Here is a 25,076-nt window from a genome sequence, read left to right as displayed (position 1 = left end):
TTTCTGTCTACAAGGTCATAGGTCTCACTGAAATAAATATGAAAAATATAAAATGTGGTCAGTTCAAATGAGTTACTTATACAAAGCACTTAGAGAAATTTGAATGGAGAGAAATTGTTCTCAGATGAGAGAAATTATACTATAGGGAAGAAAAGATCAGAGATAAAGTTTGAAAAGAAGAAAAGGGTTTTATTATGCAGAGCCTTTGGAGGTATTTAGTGATTGTCAGATAAATAGGGATTGGTGAGTAAAGCAGCACCAAGATAACTGAGGTGGGTATTTAAGGAGAAACTTTCTGAGTAAAGTCAAATAAATAGAGTCAAGGTGTGTCTTGGGGACATTGAATTGACCAACTGATTAGAAGAGAAGGAAAGTTTTGGAAAAGTCTAGATTTGAAGTTTGAAAGGGAACCAGATGATGATGAGCTTGATTGCTAGAACAAGATAGATTGCCACTAGATTGAGGGATCATCTTGAATATTGTTAAATTTGAACTTTTTCTCTCTTTTTTAAATTTTTATTTAAGGCAATGGGGTTAAGTGACTTGCCTAAGGTCATACAACTAGACAATTATTAAGTGTCTGAGACCTGATTTGAATTCAGGTCCTCCTGACTCCAGGGTTGGTGCTCTATCCACTACATTACCTAGTTGCCCCGAATTGGAACTTTTTCTTGGGTGGAAACTTTTAATAATAATATCTGACATTTTTGTAGTAATTTATACACATTATTTATTCTTTGGGTTTTTTATTCTTTGTATTTATTCAATTAATATTTCCTTGTTACATGAAATTTTGAAAATAATCCTTTAAAATTTAAGTTCAAAATTCTCTCCTTTCCTTCCGCCCTCTTGGGAAGGTAAGAATTTTATATTGATTAAATGTGTGTAATCATGGAAAGCATATTTCTATCTTAGTCATGTTGTAAAAGAAAAATAAACAAAAAAAGGAAAACAAAAAATAAAAATAAAAAGTATTCTTCAATCTGAATTCAGAATTCATCAGTTCTCACTCTGGAGGTGGAGAGAATTTTTCATCATGGGTCCTTTGGAACTACCTTGGATCATTGTATTGATTATTATTAGTTATTAAGTACCTATGTCTGTAACAACTGATCATCCTTACAATATTATAGTTGCTACGTATAGTGTTTTGTTGATTCTTCTCACTTCACTTTGAATATGGTCTTAGTTTTTTCCTGAATCATTTTTCTCATAATTTCTTATAATACAATAGTATTCTATCATAATCATATACCACAATTTGTTCAGTCAATTCTTTATCAATGCACAGCCCTCAAAATTGCACAACTATTCTCCAAAATAGTTCACAACTCCACCAATACTCATTAATATCCTAATTTTTCTATATACCCTCCAGCATTTTTCATTTTCCATTTATCTCATATTAGCAATCTAAAAGATATAAGGTGGTAGCTCAGAATTTTTTAAATTTTCTTTTCCCTAATTAAGAGTGATTTAGAACTTTTTTATATATGACTATTTCTTGCTTTATTTTCTTCTTTTTGTTCATACATTTTGATGATTTATCAACTGAGTATTGGCTCTTGTTTTAATAAATTTCACTCGATTCTCTATGAATTTGAGAAATGAAGTTTTGAGAAAAGATCAGAGAAACTTGTTGAAATATTTTATCCAAGTTTCCTGTTTTCCTTCTAATTTTGGCTTCTTTAGTTTTGTTTGCACAAAAGCTTTTAAATTGCATCCAATCAATCTGAATATTCTATTTTACTTGTTTAGATCTAAAATCTTCCCTTCTGCAGAGATATGACAGGTATATTTTTCAGTTACATTTAATTTACTTATGATATCACCTTTTATCTAAATCATTTATTCACTTTGACTTTGTCTTGGTACATTGTGTGAAATATTGGGTTATGCTTAGTTTCTGTCAAACTGCCTTTCATTTTTCTTGCAATTTTTGTCAGATGTGTTTTTAGCCCTTAAGTTTGGACTTTGAGTTTATCAAACACTAGATTATTATGGTCATTTATTACAATGTATTCTACTGATACACTATTCTGTTTTTCATCAGTGCCAGATTATTTTGATAATTGCAGTTGTAATAAAGTTTGAAATCTGGAATTGTATTAGATTTCCTTCCTTTACAATTTTCCTCCATGAATTCACTGAATCTTCTTGATATTTTGTTCTTTGAGATGAATTCTGTTGTTTTTTCTGGTTTTTTAAACAGTTCTTTGATAGTTTTATTGATATAGCACTGAATAAGTAGAGTAACTCAGAACTACCATTTTTAATATATTGTCTTGGCCTACTGATGAGCGATTAATATTTCTCCAATTATTCAGATCTGTGTTATTTATGTGAAAAGTGTTCTATAATTATCTTCACGTAATCCTTGTGTTTAATCTTGGCAGGTAGACTGCTAAGTATTTCATGTTGCTAAAGTTATTTTAAATGGAATTTCCTTTTCTATCTATTGCTGTTAGATTTTGTTAGTATTATGACATATATTATTTCATTTGAGCCTCACAGAAACTTTGAGAAGTAGGTATTATAAACGTGATTATCCCTTATTTCAAATGAGGTTACTGAGGATTAGAGAAGAGACGTGCCTATCACCATAAATTAATAACTATCAGAGGCAAGTTGAAGAATAGTATCTTCTTATCTTCAAGTTCAAACACTATGCTTCTTAAAAATTCTGATCATATTGTTCTGAGATAGATAAATTCATAGGAAAATATCTTTTTGAGATTACTGTCCACTTCTTAACCATAGTAAAGATTATTCTTGAAGTCCTATCTGAGAGATAAGAATATATTCTATTTTAAAAGACCTGATTAGATGCCACAAATTTTAAAAATATATTTTATTTGTTTTCCAATTATAGACAATAGCAGTTTCCACAATCATTTTTTCTGCAATGTTTTGAATTTTACAATTTTTCCTCCCCCCCCACAGAAGGCAGTCTGATAGTCTTTGCATTTATTTCCATGATATGCATATATCAAAATTGAATGTGTTGAGAAAAAAAAAGTATCCTTAAGAAAGAAAATATTAGAAATGGCAAAATTATGTAATAATTAAGGCAACTTTTTATAAATTGAAGGTAATAATCTTTAGTCTTTGTTTAAACTCCATAGTTCTTTCTTTGGATAGAGATAGTATTCTCCATCACAGATCCACTAAAATTGTCCCTGATTATTGCACTGATGAAATGAGCATGTTGTTGTTAAGGTGTATACTGTTCTTCTGGTTCTGTTCATCTCATTCAGCATCAATTTATGCAAGCCTTTCCAGGCTTCTCTGAAATCCTGTCCCTCATGATTTCTAATAGAACAACAGTGTTCCACCACATACAAATATTATAATTTATTCAGCCATTCTCCAATTGATGGACATCCTTGATTTCCATTTCTTTGCCATTACAAACAGAGCTGCTAAAAATATTTTTGTCGTGTGGAGTTTTTAATCCCTTTTCATGATTGCTCAGGATACAGACCCAGTAGTGGTATTGATGGATCAAAGAGTATGTACTTATTTATTGCCCTTTGGGCATAATTCAAAATTGCTCCCCAGGAAGATTGGATCAGTTCATAACTCCACAAACAATACATTAATGTCTTAGATTTTTCATTGACCATTGACCATTATCCTTTCTGGTCATATTGGCCAATCTTGGGAAGTGTGAGGTGGTACCACAGAGATGCTTTAATTTTCATTTCTCTAGTCAGTAATGATTTGGAACAATTTTTCATATGACTTATCTGAAAATTTCCTTTGCATATCCTTTGACAATTTGTTAATTGGAGAATGACTTTTTTTATATAAATTTTATAAATTTGACTCTATATATTTTATAAATGAGTCCTTCATCAGAAACACTAGCTGTAAAAATCGTTTTCCAATTGACTACATTTCTTTTGATCTTGGTTAGAGTGATTTTGTTTGTGCAAAACCTTTTTAATTTAATATATTCAAAATTATCCAATTTGTTTTTTATGATGTTCTCCATCTGTTCCTTGGTCATACACTGCTCCCCTTTCCATAGATCAGACAGGTAAATTCCTTGTTCTCCTAATTTGCTTATAACATTGTCTTTTATGTCTAAATCTTGTACCCATTTTGATCTTATCTTGGTATAGGAATGCCACAAATTTTCTTATAGTTCATTTTTTCAACAAACTGTTCCTTAAATTTCAATTCCAGTTCAAACACCTTGTCTTTTCATTTTCATTCAGAAGGACCTAAGTGTTCCTCCATTTAATAATGATTTTCCTAACACTTATTGTGACATTATGCTGAGCATTTTATCTTATTTGATTCTTTGATGTTAAGCTTGTATTTATTCACTTTTATTATTTCTCTTTGATTTTAATGGCATGAGTTTATTATTACATTTACATTTCTAAACAACCTAAAATGAAGTTATAGATTGAAGAACATTTAGAAAGTACTAATAAGATCAGTTTTTTTAATTCATAGAATGATAGGACATTAAGTATTTTAATCAATTATATGATAATACTATTCCTATTGATATCCATATTGCAGTTGTACCAATAATTACAATATAAAAGTTATTTCTAAAAGTGTCCTTAAAAGTAAGTCAACAGGGTCGGCTAGGTAGTGCAGTGGATAGAGCACCAGCCCTGGAGTCAGGAGGACCTGAGTTCAAATCAGGCCTCAGACACTTAATAATTACCTAGCTTTGTGGCCTTGCGCAAGCCACTTAACCCCATTGCCTTGCAAAAAAAAAAAATAAGTTAACAAGCACTTTGTAGCAGTTTAAAAATATAGAATCACAGAAGTTAATAATACTACATAAGATTAAATTTGTAATACTTTGTAGACCAAAGAAGCATAGAATCTTAGGGCTGCAAAATACTTAAGGCTTACCAAATAAAATTTGCATATGAACAGGAATCCATTACATATCACTCATTACAAATGATCATTTACCCTTAATTTGAGGATCTCTGGGAATGGTTCTCCACTTCTCAAGGCAGTGCATTCTATGCACTTGGGAGTTTTTCTTCTATTAAGTCAAAATTTGGTCCTCTGCAACTTCTTTGTATGGCTTCTAATTCTGACTCTGAGACCAAACAAAGCAATTTTAATTTCTTCTCTATATGACACAAGTTCTTGAAGACAGTGTTCATATCATTCTAAGTCTTGTCTTCTCTACACAAACTTCATCACTGTCTTCCACTGAACCCCAAGCATGACAGCCATTCCTCTCTTCAACCTGTTAGCCTTTTTCCAAATGAACTCTGACTTTTGAATATCTTTAAAAGTGTGGTGCCTGGAGGTGAATAGAATACCCCAGGAATTGTCTAAGGGGAAAGGAGCACATACAGGGCTTTTATCTACCTAGTTCTAGATGCAGTGTCTCTGAATGAAGCCTCAAGTTTATATTAACTGTTTCAGAAGTCAGGTCACAATATTTACTAACTTTGAGTTTGTAATTCCCTTAAACCTTCAGTGCTTATCAAGTTGTTTATTTATATATTTAGATTGTCTTAGTAGCTTTGATCTATTATCTTACTCCAACAAAACAATTTTGACCTGATAATATTGTTTGTTAACTATCCTTCACCTCAGCTATATGTCATGTGAAATTAGATAAACTTCATCTAAATTATAAAAAGAAATACGGAGAAAAATCATGACCATGGACAGGTCACTAGAAGACTACAATAGAGATATTGTACTAAAGTAGAGATACTTTTTCAAGGTTACATTGGTCAGTTACTGACTACCTATTGACTTCTACCATTTGTGCTATTCTGAATCTACTTAACAGTACTATAATCTAGCCAAGATTTCTCCATCTTTTCCATAAGGATATAAGAAAAGACTTTATTTAGTACCATGCTAAAAATCAGGTATACTATGCCAATGACATTGCTCTCATTTACCAATATAGTAATCTTGTAAAAAATAAAAAAATGAAGTTAGTCTAGATGATGAACTGATACTGTTCTTTGTGATCATCATTTCCCTTTTTAAAAGGCTCCAAAACCACTGCTTTCTTTAGTTTGCTCCAGTGTTTCTCTGATAATTAAGGGGGAAAAGTATCAATGAAGTCAAACATATTTCCTTATTTTAATATTTCCAGTTCACCCTGTTTATTACTCAAACTCAGTTTGTTTGTATATGGAAGTTCAAGGACACAAAACTTATTATCATTGTCCCTTTTCTTAGATACTGTCTCTTGATAATTACTCATCTTCTCTATCAATGCTTTTCTTCCTAAGTCATTCTATTCTCAAAAGAATTTGGCTTGATTGATGAATGTGGTGAGATTTCTTTTCCCTTTATCTTTATTTTTATGCTCTCTTAAGCAGATTTACTCATCTCCAAGTAAGTATATGTTATCTACCTTGTTAAGGTAGCCCATCCCTGGCTAAGATACCATCTTTCTCTCATTTAATTTCAGCCTATGTAATTTTTTTAAATTTTTTTCTGCCTGTTTCTAAGTGGAAGTTGGCCCTAAAACTGGCAGTTATATGGAGGAACATTGTCTTATGAATCTGGTTTTAATGCCTGGAAAGATTCCTCCCTGCCAAGAATAAATACTGTAGCTAGAAATGTAGGTAATTAAACTGATTTCTGTTTAATTGAATTTTACTGTTAAACTCTTCAGTTAAATTTTAGGAATTGAGGGAATGGGAGAAAATTATTCTCAGCATAAACATTCCATTTAGTGTGTCCTTACAATCTGATTAAGAATATGCTATTCCTAAAATATTTTGAGATGTAACTCAAATCCAAATCATAACATTCTCAAATAATGTGTCTTGTGTCAGGCAAACTATGTAGATAAGTCTGTTATGCCTCCCCTGTGTCTCCCCTATACCCTTTCTCTTTTAAGCATGTTCTCTTAAATTATTCTATTAACCTTGACTGTAACTCACTTTTAACTTCATAACCTGGAATTTGTCTGACTAAAGTTGTCCTTCACAACTTCCCAAACCTTCACTCAACAGGAATTATGGAATTCTGGTCTGAGGCAACAGTTTGTCTTCTCTAAGCTTGGTCATCATGGGTCTTTTCACCATCAACTTCCTAGTTAAGATCTTGAAAAATCTACTTTTCCCAATTTAATCCTTCATTGAGAAACAAGTTTTCTCTTTCTTTTCTCTAAAACTATTCCATCTGAGCCTTTATTATCTCACATAGAGACACTTCTTTAAAATTTCTTTTTGTTCCAGTAAAACTTAAATCCATATCCTGAGTCTGCCCTCCCAGGTGAATCTACTCCAACTCCCTCTCCACCTCCATTTATCTCCTCTTGGTGAAGTTAAATTTGTGTATTAAAGAATCAATAGGGATTAAACACTTTCCCCTCATTCTCAGTTGGGGATTTTCAATTTCACATGCTACAATATTGAGATATGGTCCTAACTTGACTTCTCTCTTTCCCCAGTGATGAATCCTTAAAACAGTGGTTAGGGTTGAAGCCACAACTTGATGGTGCAATTACAAATAACAGTATATTGCAATATTAAAATATAAACATATTATTTGAACTCTAGCATCCAGTAATGGGCTTGTACTAACCCCCTTAGATAAAATTGATAATAAATATATGAAATAGAGGATGGGATAGCATTATGATGTCATTCACTTTACTTGTATTGTCTTTGTTCATCACATAAATATCTCATCTCTTTTATTTGACAAGTAGGTTTGATGATGAATTTCAAACTTTGCTAATTCTATGAAGAGAAGAGCAAACAGTTTATTTAGTGAGGATACAGCATAATAATTGGACCCTAAACTCAAATATTGTTCTTAGTGAAGATGAAGCCCATTAGGTACTCAGCCTTCTCCTAATAGAGTTGTAAAGAAATTAAGTATATGGATCTAAATTTACCAATCCTATTGAGAATCTTGGTTTGCAAAATAAGTGTCACCTTCTACAATTCTAAGCTAGAGTTCACTTTGGTCTTCTTGATCTCTAATACCACTTGCTGCTTATTCCACACTTTGAATCACTTAATTGGTTAATTGCCTTCTGTTTCACATATGAAAATTTTCTAAGCCAGTTTTTAAGCTTCTTGAATGTATCAGACACTTTGTATATGTGTCATATCTTGATATAATAATAGCATTTATGCAGCACTTCAATATTTACACAGCATTGATGTTGGACTAATTGTGATGTGTGCTACTTTGAACCCTTTTAAGGAACAATAAAATATGTGTTATATGGTCTTTTAAAAAGATTTTTAAAGCATTTTACAAATATTTCTCATTTTTTTTCTCCAAAACAAAGAAGGAAAGTGCAGGTTATTACAAATGAGACAGCTGTAACATAGAGAAGTTATGTGACTTGTCCAAGGTCATGATTATAGGATTTCTGAGGTTGGTTTTTCTGTGCAATGTAGTGGCAAGTAAATTATTGTGCACATAGTAGGCAGTCAATAAATACTTGTTGATTGAATACACATTCATATGAAACCAGTATAGTGGAAAGAATGAAGGAAATATTATTAAAATACCAGCTGTCTAGTATTAATTTTTCTACTAAGTAAATATGACCTTGGTAAAATACTTTGAACACTCTGGAACTCAATTTTCCCATCTATAAAATAAGAGGGTTGGACTAAAATCATGAAACCATGGATAATTAGAGCTGCAAGGTACCTAGAGATCATCCCTGTGGTTAAATTGAGTCCTATAGGGGTAAACTTGACAAACTAGTAAAGTCACATAGGAATTTTTTACAAAGTCAAAACTAGGACATCAGACTAGGTTGATTCTCAGCCTAGAGTTCTTTCCATTATATCAACCTACTTTTCATTAAGTCTTCTAGACTAAAAGTTTATGATTTTTCAGTTGCATTCCATGAATACTACAAGAATAGGAAACAGATATTTTCAAGTTTATAAAACTTCTGTCAAAGATCAATCAAAAAGAAATATTTTTCTTTGATTTTTTATAGAGAATATATATATATATATATATAAATAAATTATTCATCTCCTTTTGTCTTAAATTACTTTTAGCAAGCTCTATTTCCAAGATTGGCTCTGACCCTCTAAGAATTATCCATGATGCTGTGGAAGAAACTACAGATTGGATCTATGGATTTTTTTCATTGCTGTCTGATATCATATCTTCTGATGGTGAAGATGGTGACGATGATGATGATGACACTGATGAAGGTAATATGAACAGGGGATATTTGTACTAGAATTCTTTATGTATTATTATTGCATATTCAGCTTTAACCACATGTGACACAGGTCAAGTCAGAAAATAATGAAATGGATATCTAACCCAGTACTAAGAGCACATCAATAGACTTCTTTGGTCAGTAAATGAATCTCTATTTAGCTTTCATCTTACATTCGAATTTGCCATTACAGCACCAGAGAAAAGGGTTAGATCATTTGATACTGGAAACCCATGATAGAAATACATTTCCAGATGCTTCTTAGGATAAGACTTAATTAGTCCACAACTTTTTCTCTAATCTTGAGACTGGAAGGATCAAAAGAGCATCAGTGAAAAAAAAATGTACACATAACATTTAGGGAACCTGGAGACTGTCTTTTCATTCCACTTAAAACAGGAGGAAGTAATTCTGCCAAAATCTCAACTAAGATAGCTGAACTGGATGGATCTTAGGAAAGCAGAATGTGATTCAATATGTCATAAATATGTAACTAACCTAGCTTTTCTATTATATGTATCAGGGGAAGAGAAGACTTCAAATGTTGATTTAAAAAAAAATCTATCTAGTATATTTTGAGAAAAAAGGAAAGAAAAAGCAAAAATTCCCAGGTTTTTTACAACTGTCTTTTTAAAATGATGGCTAAGTAGCTATTTCCATGTTAACTTTCAGAAGTAAAAGTCATAGGCAGTGGCCTACTATGATTTGTTGAGTGTCACAGTCTTGTCAAGTAAGCAGGTGTTTATTATAGAAGCGCCTTCTTGAACTCATTTGATGGTTTTAAAATTTTCATTCCTGATTCATTTGGCCCCCTGGAAAAGGTCAAAATGAAGATCAGAGACAAACTGAAGAAAGCATGATATGAACCTATTACTGTCTGAAATGATTCCCTGCCATAATTTTGTTAAATGCACAGAAGTGAAACTGCCTTAAATGAATATGTATAAACCAGGACTATCCAATGTTGAAAAGCTTTGAATTTGGGAGACAGAGGTGAAGGAAGTTATGTACAGAAACAAATAGACTGCAGCTCATCTGTACTTGCTTGTCAAAATTAGAAATGGAATTTAATATGTACATGAAAAAAAAGAGAAAATAGAGACAGCCTTGTCATGCTGAATGTTTTCTAATTTACTCTCTGTTTTTGGATTAGGAGAAGAGGAAGAGCCTCCCTTGAAAAAAAAAGGTGAGCTGTTTTCATTTTTATAGAAATTTTTTTTCTTTTTTTGGTAATGTTAATGTTTGTTCTCAAGAGGAAATGAATATATTTTTCTGTTATTTATGACAATGTTTACCTGTGTTTATATTCTTAGATTATAATTTGTAGATGAGAAGGGAGAAGTGGTATATCTTTTATATACAGAGGATCTAAAACAATGTGCAAGGAGGGTTTGCTAGGGGTTCACTAGGCTGGGAGTTTGGTTTTCAGGCTTCCAAGTTTTCTAGCAATGTGGCCTTGGGCAAATTACTAAACCTTCAGAGTTTCATTTATTTCATTTGCAAAATGGGGGGGGGGGACATACATGGCCACTCTATGTTGCAAGGGCATGATAAGAAAAAAAATTAGACCTTAAAGCATCACATAAATAGGGATCTTTTTTACAACTTGACCTACTATAAGTATGGGGGGTGTTTATTTATTATCTCCGTGATGATATGATTATTCAGGCTTGTTTCCTTATTCATTTGTTCTCCCTTCCTTTGTAAAATAACTTCCTGGTTTTAGGATTATAGTCTCTGACCTTGGAAAAGCTTAAAGCTATTCAGTTCACAGTTATTTGTTAGGAGCCTACTCTAAAAAATTTGACTCTTCCTTAATAACCAATTCAATAATAAGCAGTCTTTAAACTTTAAAGATGCACTGAAAGAAATGATAACTAAATTCGAAGAGAAATTACTTTGCTAATATACTATGTTTAAAAACTTGTTCAGTCAAGAGAGAAAAAGATACTTTTTGTGAATTATATTTATGAAACATAAGAAATTTTAGAGATGGACTTATATATTCACTAATGCCATCCTGAAAGTCATTTATAACTAGAAAGGCAACACAATATGATAGATAATTAGTCATGAGGTTGGAGCCAAGATGGTAGAGAGAAACCAGGAGCTTCCCTGAATGCTTCCCAGATTCCCTCAGAAACAACAATAATAAAATCTCTAAACAGATTCTGTAGAAACAAAACTCACCAAAAAGATAGATTAGATCAATTTTCCAGATTGATATATTTTTGGAGTGACTTCAGGAAAGATCCATCTCACTCAAATGAAGAGGGAGCATGGCCCAGTGCAGGCAAGTGTTGGGGAAGCCAGAAGGAGGCTCTCAGTGCAGATCAGCAACTGAGGTCCCTTGGTCTTGGATCAGCATGACAACTAAGAGACACCCAGACTCAGCATAGAAGGCAAACTTGGGAACCCCAGAACACCAGCACAGACTGCATGACTAAGTCAGGCAATCACAGTGCAGTGGGGAAGCTGCTGATTTCTGAAACCCCTGTACTTGAAACATAAATGAGCAAGAAACTGACTTCTATCTAGCCCAAGAAGTTTGGGATGGTGCATCACTGTGGCCTAGGAGCCCAGTTCAATTTTTAAAAACTATTAACTAAGCTAGAAATGAGTAAGAAATAGAAAAAAAACCCTACCCATAGAAAGCTACTATGGTGATAAGGAAGATTAAAACACCATCTCAGAAGAGAACATTGGAAAAAAGTCTACATGTGAAAACACAGAGGGGAATATGACTTAGTCCCAAGTCCAAAAAGTACTCAAAAAAGGAATAGAAAAATTGGAGGGGGGGATGACAGTTATGAAGGAAAAGAGTAAAAAGTTTGGAAAAGGAAGCACAAAAATTGACTGAAGAAAATAATTCCTTCAAAAATACAATTAGCCAAATAAAAAAAAACAACTCTTTAAAAAATAAGGTTGGGCAAATTGAAAAAGAAAAAAACTCCTTAAAAAATAGAATTGACCTAATGAAAAAGGAGATGCTAAAAGAAATTGATGAAAATAATTCCATAAAAATTAGAATTGGATCTACTAGAACAAAAAAAAATGTAACTACTGAAAAAATACACAGCACCCCTCCAGAAAGAGATCCTAGGATAAAAAACTTCAAAGCTTTTATAGTCAAATTCCAGAACTCTCAAATAAAGGAGAGAATATTGCAAGTAACAAAAAGAAAACAATTCAAATAAAAAGAAATCACAATCAGACTTACACAGGAGCTATCAGCCTCAACACTGAAGGATCAAAAGACCTGGAATAACATATATCAGAGAGCAAAGGATTTGGAATTACAACCCAGAATATACTATCATGCAAAATTCAGCATATACTGTCAGGGAAAAAAGATGGATATTCAATGAAATAGAGGACTTCCAGAATTTCCTGACACAAAGACCAGAACTGAACAGAGAATTCAATCACCAATACATTACTCAAGAGTTGCATAAAAAAAGGAAAATAAAGAGGGAAAGGAAAAATAATTTAATTTAATCCCACTGTGTTTAGCACCTTGACTAAGGCAGGCATCATAAATTGAAAGGATCTGAGCCAGTGACTCTGTAATTTATAATCATTTGTAAAGTTCTCAGGTCAGAGCTCTAGAGCTTCCCAGTACTTAATGCCCTTTAAGGTTCTTACAGTTAACTAGATCAGGGTTTGACCTAATCCACCACTTAACAAGGGATTAAATATCCTGGGTGGGGAGGGAAGTAAAGGATGAAAGAAAATGGACCTTGCCTCATTTAACAAGACATTAAAAGCCCTGGGTGGGTGAGTTGGAGGTGTAAAGTGTGTGAGAGAGAAAATAGGCCCTGCATCACTTAAATAGAGGTTAAATTCTGTGTGTGTGTGTGTGTGTGTGTGTGTGTGTGTGTGTGTGTGTGTGTGTGTGTAGGGGTAAAGTATGAGAGAAAATAGACCTGGGGGAAGGAGCACAAATAGTTCAAGAAATGATCTGGCTTTGGATGATACTTTAGCTCATAAGGAAGACTATGTGTCCTTAGAGGGTATTTGAAAAAGGGATAAGGTAAAAAATGATTATAAATATAATTGGATATAATTTGAGACAATTCTGCTTATCAAGCAATCTGTGATGAGACTATGATAATAATATTAGCTTATCAAGCAATCAATCAAACTGTGATTGATAATGCCTGATTAATAGTACTAGTGTGATAAATAGCACCAGGGGAAGAAGCACAAAGACTTATAATTTTATTTTATTTTATTTAGTTTTTGCAAGGCAATGGGGAAGATTTATAATTTTAGAGAGAAAGAGGGGAGGGTGTGAACTCTTGAGTAAATCCTATTCAATAGACTTGGCACAGAGAGGGAATAAAATACATTGACACTTAGGTTTAAAAATTTATACTAATCTACAGGGAAGAGGGGACTGGGAAAGGGAAAGATAAAGGAAGAAAGGGCTGATAAAGGGGAAGGGGAAGGTAAAAGTGAAAATAAACTGAAAGTTAAATTTTTAAAAAGAAAAATCAAAGGGGAAAGGGAATAAAATTTTGACAAGCAGGAATAAGAGGAAAGGAAAGAAAAAACACAAATGGAGAAAGATAGCATAGAGGGAAATACAGAATTAGTAATCTTAACTGTAATGTGAATAGAATGAACTGTTCCATAAAACAGAAACAGAATAATCAGCTGAAATAAAAAAAAAAATCAGGGGTAGCAATCCTGATCTCAGATAAAGAAAAAGCAAAAATCAATCTCATTAAAAGGGGTAAGAAAGGAAAGTAGATCTTCTTAAAAAGCACCATTGGTAATGAAGCTATATCATTACTAAACATGTATGCACCTAGTGATATAGCATCCAAATTCTTAGAGGAAAAGCTGAGTAAATTACAAGGAATCATAGACAGAAAGACTTTAATAATGGGGTATCTCAACCTCCCTCTCTCAGAATTAAATAAATCTAACCAGAAAATAAACAAGAAGGAAGTTAAGAAGTGGATAAAATCTTAGAAAACTTAGATATGATAGGTCTCTGAAGAAAACTTAATGGGGTTAGAAAAGAATATACCTTTTTTTATTGACAGTACATGTCGTTTATAGCAAAGTTGATCATGTACTAGGGCATTAAAAACCTCTTTGATCAAATACAGAAAGGTAAAAATAATAAATACATACTTCTCAGACCATGATGAAATAAAAATTACATGGAATAAAGGTACATGGAAAGATAAAGCAAAGATTAATTGGAAATTAAATAACTTCATCTTAAATAATGGGTAGATTAAATAGCAAATAATAGAAATAAACAATTTTATCCAAGAAAATGATAATAATGAGACATCATACCAAAATTTATGCGATGCAGCCAAGTCAGTTTTGAGGGGAAATTTTATATCTCTAAAATGCCTATATGAATAAAATAGAGAAAGAAGAAATCAATGAATTGGGTATACAATTTAAAAAAAACTAGAAAAAAGAACAAATTAAAGATCCTCAATTAAATGCCAAATTAGAAATTCTGAAAACCAATGTAGAGATTAATAAAATTGAGAGCAAGAAAATCATTGATCACATAAATAAACTTGAATTGGTTTTATGAAAAAAAACCAATAAAATAGACACACCTTTGGTTAATAACAAAATTACCAGTATCAAAAATGAAAAGGGTAAACTCACCACCAATGAGGAGGAAATTAAAGAGATATTTTGGAGCTACTTTGCCAAACTGTGTGCCCATAAATTGGATAACCTGAGTGAAATGGATAATATTTATGAAAATATTTTTGCCTATATTAACAGAAGAGGAAATAAATTACTTAAATAATCCCATCTCAGACAAAGAAATTGAAGAAACCATCAATAAACTACCTAAGAAAAAGTCACTAGGTCTAGATGGAGTTACAAGTGAATTCTACCAAATATTTAAGGAATAATTAATCCTTATTCAATAAACTATTTAGAAAAATTGAAGGAGTTCTGTCAATCTCCTTTCATTATACCAATATGGTGTCGATACCTAAACCAGTAAGAACTAAAACAGACAAAGAGAATTATAAACCCAATCTCCCTAATGAATATTAATGCTAAAAATCTTAAATAAAATTTTAGCAAGAGACTACAGTAAGTTATTACTCAGATAATACACCATGATCAGGTAGGATTTGTACTAGGAAGGCAGGGATGGTTCAATATTAGGAAAGCACTCAGCATAATTGAACATATCAATAGCAAAACCAACGCAAATCATATGATTATCTCAATATATACTGTAAAAGCCTTTGATAAAGTACAACATCCATTATTATTAGAAACACTAGAAAGTTTAGGAATAAATGTTTTCCTTAAGATGATAAATACTATCTATCTAAAACCATCAGCAAATATTATATGTAATTGGAATAATCTCAGAGCATTTCCAGTAAAATCAGGAATGAGACAAGGATACCCATTATCACCATTTCTATTCAATATAGTATTAGAAATGCTTGTTGTTGCAATAAGAGAAGAAAAATAAATTGAAGGAATCAGAATTGGCATTGAGGAAACAAGCTTTCATTCTTTGCAGATGATATGATGGTATACTTAGAGAACCCAAGAAAATTATCTAAAAAACTCTTTGAAACAATTAACAAATTTAACAAAGTAGAAGGTATAAAATAAACCCACCTAAATCATAAGCATTTTTATATATAAACAACAAAACCCAAGAGCAAGAGATAGAAAGAGAAATTCTATTAGACAACTTTAAATACTTGGGAATCAGGGCAGCTAGGTGGCACAGTGGATAAATTACTGGCCCTGAAGTCAGGAGTACCTGGGTTCAAATGCGGTCTCAGACATTTAATAATTACCTGGCTGTGTGGCCTTGGGCAAGCCACTTAACCCCATTTACCTTGCAAAAATCTAAAAAAAAAAGATACTTGGGAATCTACCTTCCAGTACAAATCCATAAACTGTATGAACACAATTAAAAAGAACTTCTCACTTAAATAATATCTTATTTAAATAATTGGGAAAATGTTAATTACTCATGGTTAGGTGACACTAATATAATAAAAAAGATAATTCTACCCAAATTAAATCACTTAATCAGTGCCATATCAACCAAACTAACAAATAACTACTTTTCCAAGCTAGAAAAAATAATAACAAAATTCATGTGGAACAACAAAAGGTCAAGAATAGCAAGGGAACTGATGAAAAATATGTAAAGGAAGGTAGTCTAGCTCTACCAGATCTAAAATTATATTATAAAATGTCAATCATCAAAACTACCTATACTGGTTAAAAAATAGAGTAATGGATCAGTAGATTTCAAAAGAAACCAGTAAATGACTACAGTAATCTCCTATTTGACAAATGAAAAGACATCTGCTTCTGAGATAAGAACTCACTATTTGACAAAAACTATTGGGAAAACTGAAAAATAGTATGGCAAAAACTTGGCATAGACCCACATCTCACATCCTATACCAAAGTAAGGTCAAAATGGCTACAGAATTTAGACATAAAGGATGATATCCTGGCTAAATTAATAGATAAAGATATACTCTATCAGATCTATGGAAAGGGAATACATTTATGACCAAACAAAAGGAGTACATTGTTAAACTGCAAAATGATTTTGACTATATTAAATTAAAAAGGTTTTACACTAATAAAATCAATGCTGCCAAAATTAGAAGGAAAACAGAAAGCTGGGAAACATTCTTCACAACGAGGATTTCTGATAAAGTTCTCATTTCTGAAACATATAGAGAATTGCATCAAATTTATAAAATTGCAAGTCATTGCTCAATTGATAAATGGTCAAAGGATATGAATAGACAGTTTTCAAATGAAGAAATTAAAACTATATTCATTCATATGAAAAACTGTTATATAATTATATATAATTATATAAAATGAGAAAAGTCCTAAATGTTCCAAAATATTCTCAGCAGCTCCTTTTTTGTAGTAGCAAAGAATTGGAAATTGAGGGAATACCATCAATTGAGGAATAACTAAATAATGAATACTATGGAATATTATTGTTCTACAAGAAACCATAAGTGGTCGGGCTCTAGAGAAGCACGGAATGACTTAAAGGATCTGATGCTGAATGCAGCGAGCAGAACCAAGAGAACAATGTGTACATTAACAACACCATTATGAGATGTTGAGATGTTCAGCCTTAATGGAAGCAGCTCCTCTCAGCAATTCAGAGAGCTAGGACAACCATAGTAGACCGGCTATGGACAATGTTATCTCCATCCAGAGGAAGAAAAACAAAATAAAAGAAAACAAACAAACAAAAAAGAAAAACCAACCCTTCAGAATCTGATGAACACTTTATAAAAATTATCACTTATGTATCTCTTTCCCTTAATCCTAATTCCTCACATCAAAAATGACTAATATATATAGACATATTTATTCAAAATATGTATGTACAGTACTAATGTGACTGCCACTGAGGGGAGGGAGGTGAGAAGGGAGGGTGGAAGGAAAGTTTGTAGCTTAAATATATACATGTGCATATGACTGAAAATTAATTAATTAATTAATTAAAAATTAGAGTTGGGAAAGCAGAAACTAAAGACTTTATGATAAATCAAGCAAAGTAAAAAAAAATGAAAAATAGCAGAAATACCTCTTTGGAAAACCAACTAATCTGGAAAATAGATCCAGAAGAGATAATTTAAGAATTATTAGATTTTCTGAAAACCAAAAAAAAAGAGTCTAAACAACATTGCAGTGTTGAAAAAATCAAGGACAATTAGAGTCACAAGACCTGAATTCTAATTTTGATTGTAACTTCTTCATTGCATTACCATAAGGAAAGTAAACTCTTCAGTTATTTATAAAAAGGGAATAAGAAGACTATAGACTAATGTAGCCTTGAAAAAGTGCAAAACTCTTTGAGTATCCCTTTTATTATGTAAAAAATGAGGATAAGAATTCTTGCACTATTTTTTTCATGGAATGACTTTAAAGGAAGAAAGTACATTGTAAAATAATGTACTATTCAACAACAATAACAACTACCAGTTATTTTTATAACTTAACCCACAAGGTTGTTATAAGGAAAATATGTAGAAACTTTAAAGTACTCTATAAATGCTATGGGTGGATGAATAGAATGCTAAACTTGGAGTAAGGAGTCACCTGGGTTAAAATTTCATGTGATTGTATAATAGTTATTGACTATGGGAAAATCACATTATTTCTAAGTAGCACAGACAACTTATGCTTTCATGAGACCATATAAAGTTTTCACATTGACATTTCCTCTGAACTAATGAAACCAAATTGAACTACCATTCCTCAAAAAAATGTAAATATAATCTTTTAAAAAAATTTTAGAAAGGTTTTATTTGAGTTTTACAATTTTCCCCCAATCTCACTTCCCTCCCCCACCCCATCCAACAGAAGATAGTTTGCTAGTCTTTACATCATTACCATAGTATGCATTGATCTAAGTTGAATGTGATGAGAAGAAACATATAGTATGAGATGTAGCAGAATTACATAAGACAACATTATTTTTAAGTTAAAGGAAATAGTTCTTGGCCTTTGTTCAAACTCCACAATTCTTTCTTAGGATACAGATGGCATTATCTGTCACAGGATACCCCTAAATTGTGCTGATTGTTTCCCCTGTTGGTATGAGCAAGTCTATTAAGGTTGATCATCATTCCCATGTTGCTATTAGGTGTACAATGTTCTTCTGGTTCTGCTCATCTCACTCAGCATCAGTTTATGCAAATCTCTCCACGCTTCCCTGAATTCCCATATCTCCTGGGTTCTTTAGTTAATGTAACTGTTTTATTATGCTGAAGAAAACAAGATCCTATGAGACAGTATAATATAGTGAAAAACTACTGACTGGAATGAGAGAATTATGAATTAAATTCCATTTTATGCTTATTACTTCTGTGACATTGTAATAGGCAATAATCTTCTTGGACCTTAGTTTCCTCATCCCTAAAATGAGGAGGCTGTAAAATGGCTTCTGAAATCCATACTAACTCTAGAGATTTGATACCTTTTGATTTAAATAACTTGCTACATGTTATAATGCAGAAGGAAATGGCAATCTTTATCAAGAGAACTCCAAATGGGTGCACAAAGACTCATTACTGAAATGACTGAACAGCAAAAAGGTATTCTATAATGTGATAGAGGAAATCAGGGCCTAGAACCCAAGTCTCTTTGATTTCCAGGCTGATATTCTTCTCACTGCACACTGTTTCTAATAATGCTATAGTTTCCCTATTTGCTTTGCTGGATATTCATCCACATCTCACTATTGTACATTAGTACATGTCCAATAGGACTTTGTCCTGGACCCTCTTCTCTTCTCCCTTAATACTATATTACTTGGTGATCTCATTAGTTCCAAAGGATTCAGATAACACAGTTATCATCCTCTGTGCTAATGATTCTCAAAGCCTGATCACCAATCTTACATTTATAGCTGCCTTTTGGATATCTCAAGCTGGGTGCCCTATGGATATCTCAAGCTGGATGCCCTATGCATATCTTGGACTCTCAACAAGATTAAATCTGAATGGATCCCCTCCTCCAAACCCTACCCTCATTCTAAGTTCTGTGTTACTGGTGAAGGTACCACCTTTCTCTCAATATACCCACTTCTTTCCATTTCACTGCCACCATGAGCCAAAGACCTATCACTTTCTGCCTCGTGCTTCTTACCAAAAATCTCTCCCTACTACAGTTCAACCTCCGCACACCTATCAAAATGGTCTGCCTAAAGTGTAAGTTTGACCATACCACCCTCCCCTCAATAAACTCCAATAACTTTCTATCACCTCTAGGATTGAGTATAAAGTCATCTGGTCTTCAAAGTCCTTCATTACCTGACTTGCTTTTCTTATTTTTCTCATTTTCTTACTTCCAGTTCCCTCCAACCCATATGCTCTTTGCTGTAGTGACAGACACAATCTTTACTATTTTTGGAATAAGACCCTCCATCTCCAGACTCCAGATGTTCCCTCCTCCCTCATCCCAGCCTAACCTTTATGACTTCTTTCAAGTCCAGGTCAAAATTCTAATGACTTCACAATATTGATTAGCTCCAATTTATGATGAATATTGTTTGCTTATACATAACAGCTTGCTTTCTCCCTTATATGATATCTGAGAACACAGCTTTCAAAACACTTAGAACAATACTGGTATGCTTGAGTATGCACTTAAATATATTTATTTACTGAAAAGAGATATTTATTAACTGACCACTTATAATTTGTAGTTTTGTACTTATTTGCTTTCAGTGCTTAATATTTTATTATGTCTGTGTACCTGAACTTCTTTTGGTTGAGATCACTGCAGTGACCAACAAGCAGACTTTTTACATACACAATTATTTTTGCCTTACTTGAGTAATCATCAGAAAATGAAGTCAGTGTTTATTTGGATGCTTTCTCCCCACTGGCTTCCGTGGCCATCAGTCAAAATTAATAAACCCACTTATATGTTAGCTGTAGCCCATTTGAGTTTTCAAGATTTCACTCTGAATTCTCAGTTAAATTGGTTGTTAATGTTACCAAGAATTAGTTGTTTGATTATAATTATTCACAGGAAAAATATAATCATATAAAAATTTAGGGAGATTTTCATTGTATGATATTTTGATTTAAAATATTAAGTATTTTATAGACTGTCAACAATTAATTAAATAAAAACTTATAGAGAGTTTAAAGTTTGTGATATTAGTGCCCCCTGAACTCCTATGTTAGTATGTTAAGTCTGGTACTACTCTTCTTATGGAGTTGGAGGAGATGGACTGGGGAGGGTAGGGAAGAAGAGAGGAGGAAGTATATAAACAATATTCTTCTCTCTCCAAGGGACCTATTGCTTAAAAAATCCCCCTGTTCTTAGTTTTGCTTTGTTTTATTTTGTTTTTTTAACTTTATTCTTCCAAAAAACCAAGAGGGGCATTCATGTAGAATGTTCCTGAACACAAGCTTGCTGTGTAGAGAAAGAGATATATTGATTTTCTGGAGCAGTAAACTCAAAATATAACCTTTTATATAGAGAAGGGAAACTTCTCAGATGGTTCCAAATATTCAGGTTGCTTCAGAAATGAAGTTTGAGAGCCATAGCACTACTCATCTTCAGGTAGTTATATGTGACACATAAATTTCCTCTCAACATGAGAGTGTTACCCTGCTGGGAAACTGGGCAAGCCTAGTTTCAATACCATTCTTGGAAGAGTTTATGAATTACTGTGATTATTTTATGTTTCCTGAATCTGAGTTATAAACTCCCATGAATCATTGTTACCTTTAGTATTTTTATGTGAGATTAAATAAAGACTGTCCTCTATAAACATTTCTTACCTTGAGAATTTATAAAGGACTTTAATACTTTAAAAACTCAAATACAAACTTTATTTGGGGATTTTCCTTGAACAAATTCTGACTGAGGGGAAATAACCCTCCTGAGCGTGAATGAACCTTTAATGTTAATTCTAACACTGACTCTGGTCCATGTGATTTCAGAGCTTAAGGCAAGATGAAAATGAAGATGAAAAACATGATAACAAAATGTATAATAGCTAGCATTTATATAGTGCTTTAAGATTTGCAGTGAACTTTACAAACATTTTCTTATTTAATTCTCACAGTAATCTTAGTACATTGGTGCTATTAATTGTCCCTGTAATATGGATAAGAAAATTGATTCAGACAGAGGTAAAGTGACTTGACTAAGATCACACAGTATATAGGGCTTGGAAGTTTGGTACTTTATCCTCTGTCATCTAGCTACTTCCTACAAAGATATATACATATATTTATATATTTTCATTTATGTATATAGCATCTGTATTTATGCATGTAGCATTTGAGGTATACCAAGGTATGCAAGGGAGACTAGAACTTCTAGTGCGAGGATTGCTGGGTCCTTTTCAGGACTACTCATCTACCTTTAGTGTATACCTGGAATTCTACTCTCACCTCCAAGAAGCTGTATGTAGCATATGCAATGGCTACAACATAATAAATCATCTCAGCAGATGACTACACCAGAATGAGGGTTATGATAGACTTCAAATCTATCTGAGTTGGGGGATGTCTACCCCAAGTATGTGAAGACTTCCTCCAACATCTCATCTCTGGATAGATGAGACCAATTTATTTCAATAAGCAGAAGACACTTAAGTAGGTGGAGAGTTTAGAATTTGGTCAGATATCAAAGATGCTTAGATAATCCACTGCATCCCTAGGCCATCACCAGTTGTTCCGATTTTTGTCTTGGAATTGGACTTCAATGATTCTGTAAGAGAAAGTGAGATTGACAATTTTGTATAACTCTGCCTCACTTTAAACCAATTCATGCAAGAGACAAGGTTTCATACCATAAGTTCATTGGTCCTCTTGGAAAAACAAGGATAAGCAATAACATGTTTGTGGTATGGGAAAGTATTACCCCCAGACCAGTTGAGTTTGTTCAATCTACTTGATGAAATCACTTAAGAGTCAGGGAATGGAGATGATAAGGTTTTAAAATTTTGTTCTTTTATTGCTTTTTTATGTTAATAGCTTATAAAAGTCATCTGGTTCACACCCTTAATATCCTATTCTGAATGTAAATAAAACTGGGACCTTTAGGAGTCTGATGGGCTATTTCAACTTATGGTACAGGAAAAAACATTCTTTCTATATCATATAGATGCACAAAATTTCATTAATGGATCCCAAAATAACATTTAAGTAACTGCACATAGAAGTTTAAACTCAATTGTAAATATGAAATTCAACAAATTCAAATTTGAAAAATATGAGATCCAAAACACTTAATTTTGAGAAATCAGATTTCCAGGTCACCTTGTAAACTTTATTCTATGGGCCTATGATCAATATGGGGGTTCAGAGATATTCCTTTAACTAGAAGGTCTCTGTAGCTCTAGCTGTATTACTAAGCATCAAGAGTCTAGGAATGCACTATCCATAGTTTTCATATCAGCTCTTATCCTGGTAACTGACAAAGTAGAGCAACAGGACTTAAGCATTACAACCAATGAAAGTTATCTCAAAGCTATTTTTCAAATTTATAAAGGAAATATATGTATAAATATATGTATATCTATGTATAATTATAGTTTTAAAACAAAACATAATAAAATAATTGATTTCTTGTTCTCTCATGGGTCCCTACTAATGAATATAGCATATCTAAATATTGTCACATTTTAGTATCTCTTATGGTCTACTCCCTCACCCAATTCACACTCAACAGATTGGGTTCCCCAAGATACAACCACCCCAAGTTCAAGAAACTCTGTGAATCTAGACACCTAAAATTATAACTTATGAGTCATCACTGATATATTAACCATTAATACCAATCAGTGATCACGATTAGCTTAGAGTAAAGGCATTTGCTGAAATGGCATGTTAGGAATAGTAGTTATATCCGTATTCAAAAAATCTGTGGTACACTCTCCTACAGCTATGCATTAGATCAATGGGAAGCTTAGGCGTATGCATAGAATACACGAGTAGAAAGGTACTCATAGAGAACCCGTGTGGTCAAAGTGACCACTCAGACTTGAAGCATTATAGGACCCCACTGTTTTTATGTCTTTTGTATTACTTACACCCATCCAGCTATTCAACTGGACTCATTTCACCTGTTCCTGTCCACAGCTAAACTCTTATCAGATGCTGAACTCATTGGGTCAGTTTTCTAAGGGACATGGCTTCTTCTACTGCATGAATTAGTATATTGAAAGATGACATTGATGATGGGGGCAGGGAAAATGAAAAAGGGAATTCCCCTCCCCCATTGTTGTTTATTCAAGGGAAAAGGCATAGGATATGAGAATCTAGGTTCTTTGTCTCTAGCTGGGCTTCTCTTTGGCCACCCCAAATGACTGACCACCCAAACCTGGCTCATGTTTTTAAGGTTACCAGGGATATGGTTTTATCTTTTGGCAATGCCTTACCAGATAAAATTCCTTCAAGTTTATTGAGAAAATTCTTCACAACTCCTACAGGAATAAAGAAGTGTGAATGTATTTTGACACTTCCTTTGAACTAAATCCTTTAAAAAGTGTGAATGGATCTTTCTGTGTTTTAAGTTTACAATCTGAAACCAGGTCTGAGCTGCTAAAGGTATCTTGACCTTTTCAAACTGTGAATGTAACCACTCAGACCAAATGGAGCAAAACTTTATCATCTCATTGTCTATTGTCTCTTTTTATTTTCCCCTTATATCCATAAATTTCATCAGGTGGTTTAGTGGACTCAAGTGATCAAGGATCTCCCATTCAACACAACCTCCATACTTGCATATTAATGAAGATAGTAATAATAAATACCATTTACTGTAATGAGTTCCCAATATTTGATTTAAAAAACAAGAGACCAATATGCTTGTAACAGAGAAGGAAACAAATGCTAATTACAACTTCTTGAAAGGGATAGAATAAAATAATAGCATAAATTTATCTAGTTCAATTGAATTCAGTAAACTTTCATTAAGTGCCTATTATGTGAAAAAAATATTAGGTAGGGGGATACAAAATAAGATCTAGCTCAGATCTTGTTCTCAAGGACTTTACTGTTCTTGTGTTATAGTGGTAGTAGTTCCTTATTAAGGAACCAAAGGTAGAAGATGAGACAATTGGTTATAGTGGAAAGAATATTGGACTTGGGGTTAAATATCACCACTGCACACTTGGCATTTTGGGGGCAAATTAATCTCTGTGAGCATTAGTTTACTCATCTACAAAATGAGCTCTATCTGTATCTACATGTATCTGTATTTATATACACAGATACATATATATTACTACTACTATATATTTTCCTTATTTACACTATATATTTCACACATATCCATACACACACACACACACATATATATATATATAATTATATATATCATCTAATCATTTTGTTATTCTTTTGATAATGCATAAGCA

General features: G+C 32.8%; 1 protein-coding gene across 4 annotated transcripts in view; it reads left to right on the top strand.

Moving 5' to 3' along the window:
• LOC141487900 (triadin-like) overlaps positions 1-25,076 on the top strand; it is a 192,087-nt gene that overhangs the window by 105,418 nt on the left and 61,593 nt on the right. For all 4 annotated transcript variants that reach the window (XM_074187490.1, XM_074187492.1, XM_074187489.1 and 1 more), the window contains exons 3-4: positions 9,000-9,158; positions 10,323-10,355. In XM_074187490.1, coding sequence (XP_074043591.1) covers positions 9,000-9,158; positions 10,323-10,355 — 192 coding nt within the window. The remainder of the gene's footprint in view (positions 1-8,999; positions 9,159-10,322; positions 10,356-25,076) is intronic.

This window comes from Macrotis lagotis, chromosome 5 (assembly GCF_037893015.1).
Source record: "Macrotis lagotis isolate mMagLag1 chromosome 5, bilby.v1.9.chrom.fasta, whole genome shotgun sequence".
Lineage (NCBI taxonomy): Eukaryota > Metazoa > Chordata > Mammalia > Peramelemorphia > Peramelidae > Macrotis > Macrotis lagotis.
The sequence above is the reverse complement of the archived record's forward strand: the minus strand, read 5'-3'. Positions and strand labels throughout refer to the sequence as shown.